This window comes from Ptychodera flava, unplaced genomic scaffold, assembly GCF_041260155.1.
Source record: "Ptychodera flava strain L36383 unplaced genomic scaffold, AS_Pfla_20210202 Scaffold_54__1_contigs__length_889265_pilon, whole genome shotgun sequence".
NCBI lineage: Eukaryota > Metazoa > Hemichordata > Enteropneusta > Ptychoderidae > Ptychodera > Ptychodera flava.
This window is the reverse complement of record NW_027248376.1, coordinates 47,501-52,846: the sequence shown is the minus strand read 5'-3', so window position 1 is coordinate 52,846 and position 5,346 is coordinate 47,501. Positions and strand designations below refer to the sequence as shown.

Here is a 5,346-nt window from a genome sequence, read left to right as displayed (position 1 = left end):
TGATGACGTTACATGAGTAATGTTGAGATATATGTAAATTGCGTATGTATGTATGTATGTATGTATGTATGTATGTATGTATGTATGTATGTATGTATGTATGTATGTATGTATGTATGTATGTATGTATGTATGTATGTATGTATGTATGTAAGTATGTATGTATGTGTGTATGTATGTATGCATGTATGTATGTATGTATGTATGTATGTATGTATGTATGTATGTATGTATGTATGTATGTATGTATGTATGTATGTATGTATGTATGTATGTATGTATGTATGTATGTATGTATGTATGTATGTATGTATGTATGTATGTATGTATGTATGTATGTATGTATGTATGTATGTATGTATGTATGTATGTATGTATGTATGTATGTATGTATGTATGTATGTATGTATGTATGTATGTATGTATGTATGGATGATGGATGGATGGATGGATGGATGGATGGATGGATGGATGGATGGATGGATGGATGGATGTATGTATGTATGTGTACCTATTCTCTGTCTTTCGAATTTAATCTGATGTTAACACTGTATTGATAATTTTTATATCCAAAAATAAATTTTCTGTGAGATGAATCCATCATGAAAGTAGGCCCTGTAAGCATATTGCCTTTGCAGTTTCTGATCTGACGTTCAAATTTCTGTCTTTGTATTGTCACGTACACAATGATCTCTGCCGAATAAACTCAGCATCCATCGGTTACCAATCGCACAATTCCATCACTTTGTTTCGTAACACTTTTCATTTGCTGCCTTCTTATAGTCTGGAGTGTCGGCACACGCCTTTTTGACGTCTATGAAAACCTGGAATGCAACGAATGGCAAAAACGTTGTTGATACTACCTCCCTCAGGTTTCACATAGCTCCTAATATATGAACAGTTTCTATTTGCAAATATATATATATATATATATATATTATATTATATATATATATATATATATATATATATATATATATATATATATATATATATATATATATATATATATATATATATATATATATATATATATATTAGATTTTCATATCAGAAGTAATGTGCTACCAGTAACTTTTTAGCACACGGTGTTGTGTCGGGCTTGCTGCTTATCTCCGTTGCTGGATTAAACTGCCTTTACGTGAATCGGATAAAAAATCCACCAAAAAGAGGAAGCTTGCTAGGACCAAGTGAACCATTCACATTTTGCAATTGAACAAAACAATTACCTCGCTGCTTTTAGCCATGCCTTCAAGTTCAATGACGAGTTTGGAGAAGGACGGTCGCTCGGCTTTGTTTTCCGACCAGCACCTCGTCATGACGGAGTACCTGTCGGTGAAGGTAAGGTCAATGTCATGAAAATTTCAATGTCTGGTTATCGCTCTTTCGCTGATATGAGACCATTTCTTTCGAAATATGTATGTCCATAGCCATATGTACAGAATACAATCTGTCTGCCTTATCAAAGTACAGCGGGGTATTTACGTGGCATGCCTGCATTTGACCGCAAAAGGGCATAGGTTTCCAGTTCTCAGTAAAAGTGAGGAAATTCGTCCTCAGGCTCATGGAGTGTCCGCGTAACAAAGAGTAACAAAGATTAAATCGGTACAAAAACACCTAGAAAGGCATTTCCGTGTACATTCACAGTGTCAGTGATTTATCAACCAAATGTCAAATTGGCTTCTGTTTTAGTAGCTTTCACAGTATGGATACACATCACGAGAGCTGCCACTTTTCATCTATACAAGGCTTTTCATTTCAAGTGTTTATAACTTATTGTAGTGAATATTATATTCACATCGCAATAAACTATAGTCTGTTCATAAACCCAACCAAGGCGTACGTTATATTAGATAAATGTTAATTTGTTTGTCATTACTTACAGTTTAGCGTCACAATAAGCTGGCCTCTTCATTCGAAATCCCTTTGAAATGAACTCCCTCACTTTGGTCACGTTTTTGGCAGTAGGGTACGGTGTCTTACCTTATTTCAATCGTAAAAACAAAACGAAATACTCAAAGTTGATGGAAAATTGAACATCAAAAAGGGAAAACAGCCACGATGCAAGAAATTGCAAAGACGATAGACACATATGCTTCTTTGACTTTCATTCCAGACAAATGACTTTTGCAGTCGATGCATAAAATCAATCAATCAATCAATCAACCAATTAATAAACTTAATATATTTGTCTTGCAAGGAAAGTTTTAGCTATGAAAATCGATTCACAATATGTATCGTCCAACGCGCGAACTTGGAGACTACAAGAGAACAAGAAGAAAAACAGGCAGGACAGACAGACAGACAGACAGTTGAAACATATTCTCGCTAATAAATTAAAAGGGCACCATTCCCCAAATTCGACGTTTCCGTGTGCCTGGAGTCGCTAGCGGGACAACAGATTTCGAAGACCGGACAACGCCCGGCAAGTTGAAATATTTCGTACCGGTAACTTTGCGAGCTGGACTTACCTAACGTAGTGATCTCCCACAGTACGACACCAAAGGACCAGACGTCGCTCATTGTTGAATATTCCCCTAAACTGACCGTTTACGGTGAAAACCAACGTATCGGCTGGCGGGTGTGATGCTAAAAACAAAACAAGAAACACAATTTGAAAACCTCCATGGTAATCAGTAAATTGTAATGCAATGTAGTTCAGTACAATGATGGTAAATTAACTACTTTAGTTTGTGTTACTTTTCTATGATGGTAAAGTAAACTAAACTACTTTAGTTTTCTTAACAATAGGGTTGTAAAGGTTACGTTTTGCTTACTAACATTCGCTATGATAGAAGTGAACTCCGCATTTCATGGGCGGGGTTTCAGAAAGTAGGCAACAAAACAAATTTATCAACGCCTTTCTTGTGATTGCAGTAGAGTAAAACAAAGGAAAATATCACAGAATGTAATGTTACCTCTTTAACTCTGATCGCTTCAATTTCCACATCACCTCTGAGACCAATATTTGATAATTTACAAGTTCGCCGGTCTTTTGATAGAAGAACTGTTTTTGCAGCAAGTTCGCCGTGCACATACTGTATCAATGTAAAATGGAGATGAATGTAAACTAAATATGCTCGATGCATTTCACATAACTAGAAAATACGACACGAGACAAACACTAATGAAAGTGTAGGAGTCATAAATAGCCGATCCCTCGTTGTTTTATTAGATAGCATGTTCTGTACCGTAAACATTTTTAAAGTAAGAGGCATGCACATCAGTGCCTATCAAAACAAAACCCCAAAAAGCAAAAACAAAACAAGGCAAAAAACAACAACAACAAAACAAGTGTAAATGCACATCGGCTTATCTATCAACACTTCGATTGACATTGGACGTGATGTTATTGTTGTTGTTGTTGTTTGTTTGTTTTTGTTGTAACGGACAACACCTTCATTGTGATTTACTAAAGTTCAGCGCAAATTGAATTCGTGCAAAGTTCAGCGCAAATTGAATTCGTGCAAAGGTGCATCGGAGGAGGCATTGGGGAATGAATGCAATTATACCACAGGGCCTCATAAGTGGCTATTTAAGTCAATATTACAGCGTTTTTCTTTCTCTTTCAATGTTACAAATAAACCAGCTGAAGAGTACAACACTTGTATTGGCATGTATAATGCGTCCTCGTAAATGTGACCTTTAGTTCCGTGACCTCTAACCATGCCTACTTCCTGCCCTGCCCTCGCTATGCTTAGGGACTGGTCAGTTTCTTCGGCCTGGGGGGGGGGGCGGTGGATTATTTTTTGCCGACGTCAAAAAGTGGCTGACCCCCCCTATTCCAAATTTTGAAAACAGGGTGACCCCCCCTATTCCAAATTTCGAAAACAGGGTGACCCCCCCCGCAAGCAACAACTGTAATATGTAATAATATAATACTGTAATATATATATATATATATATATATATATATATATATTGTTATATTTAACACACATTTATATTTTAAGTCATTCTGTGTTTTAATGAAATTGTTGGCATGTCAGTTGTAAGATGGGAATTTCAAAGTGTCAATCTTAAAGTTTGAATACAGTACATTTTGAATGAGCTGTGAATGTATTTCACACTTTCTATGCTTAACCAGATGTCCTGAACTGTTGTACAGAAATGGATGTCAATCATTAATATCAAACAGGAAAAAGCAGTAAATCAAAAACTTTGATGGGTGTTAAGACTTGCCAGCCATCCAATTAAATCTCCTGAGGAACAATTGGGGGAGAGGCATTTTAGCCAAATCTGATGTGTGCAGAGTCTGAGATGACCTTTCTTGTAACATTGATATTTGTGCATGTTGCTTTCTCATACTGAATTCTCATAGAGAGAACAGAAAAGTATCAGGAATTTGTCATGCTTTTCATATGAAATGCAGATTTCATAATAGTACACTTTCACTTAGCAAACATCAAGATATCTCTGGCATATATCTCTGATTTATTAAAGTATGGCACCCGAAGGGCGCGGAGAAAAATATGAAACATCCTGATATCTCTGATATATATGTCTTGTATATTAAAGTAATGCACAGGAAGGGTGTGCTGAAAAATGTCTGATATATTAAAGTAATGCGCTTGAAGAGCACACAGAAAAATATTGAACATACATATATCTCTGATATATGTATGCCTGATATGTTAAAGTTGGGCGTGCTGAAAAATGTGTCTGATTATTAAAGTTACGCGCCCGAAGGGCGCGCCGAAAAATGCAACTGGATGAAGTTTGTGGCTGACACGATGCATTTTAGGCAATGATGAGCCTGTGTCGAAATTCAAAAACACACTGACCCCCCCTATTGGGTATTTCAAAAACATGGTGACCCCCCTATCACCAAAGTCAAAAACAGGGTGACCCCCCCCCATGAATCCACCGCCCCCCCCCAGGCCGAAGAAACTGACCAGTTCCCTTACTGTACTATTTGGGGAAATATTAGTACAGTAAACACAGCGACGTCTGTACGCATGGCCAGTTGGCATGGCCAGAGGAATTGGCTAGAGGTCACAGAACTAAAGGTGGTATTTACATATGATCACATTCTCCATTGAGAGCGCACTATACATGTCAATACAAGCTACACAAAAGACAGCTACACAAATGTTGTGCTCTTCAGCTAGTTCACCGACTTGGAGGCTAGGTACTGCATTCCTGCGGCAATCTGCTTTCCCAGAGAGACAAGATCCTTACTCTTGAGAACCAATTTCAGTCGAGCTGCGTTCGCGTAGTCGCTCGTCTTATCTCGTCGATAATCTCGAAGGTACTTCAACAGGTTCCCTTGACCCATGAACTCCATGATGACGTAAACAGGTTCTGGAATGACGTTGTTAACACTTATGAATTTTCAATTCTTAT

The 5,346-nt window shown here is 37.3% G+C and overlaps 1 protein-coding gene across 1 annotated transcript; it reads right to left on the bottom strand.

The window, feature by feature from the left end:
• Positions 1-723: 723 nt before the first annotated feature.
• On the bottom strand, positions 724-3,033 carry LOC139128465 (tyrosine-protein kinase receptor Tie-1-like). Its single transcript, XM_070694237.1, has 5 exons — positions 2,919-3,033; positions 2,472-2,589; positions 1,884-1,983; positions 1,230-1,329; positions 724-824 (listed from the first exon to the last, which is right to left on the bottom strand). The coding sequence occupies exons 2-5, from the start codon at positions 2,521-2,523 to the stop codon at positions 741-743; spliced, it is 336 nt and encodes a 111-aa protein (XP_070550338.1). The 5' UTR covers positions 2,524-2,589; positions 2,919-3,033; the 3' UTR covers positions 724-740.
• Positions 3,034-5,346: the final 2,313 nt, after the last annotated feature.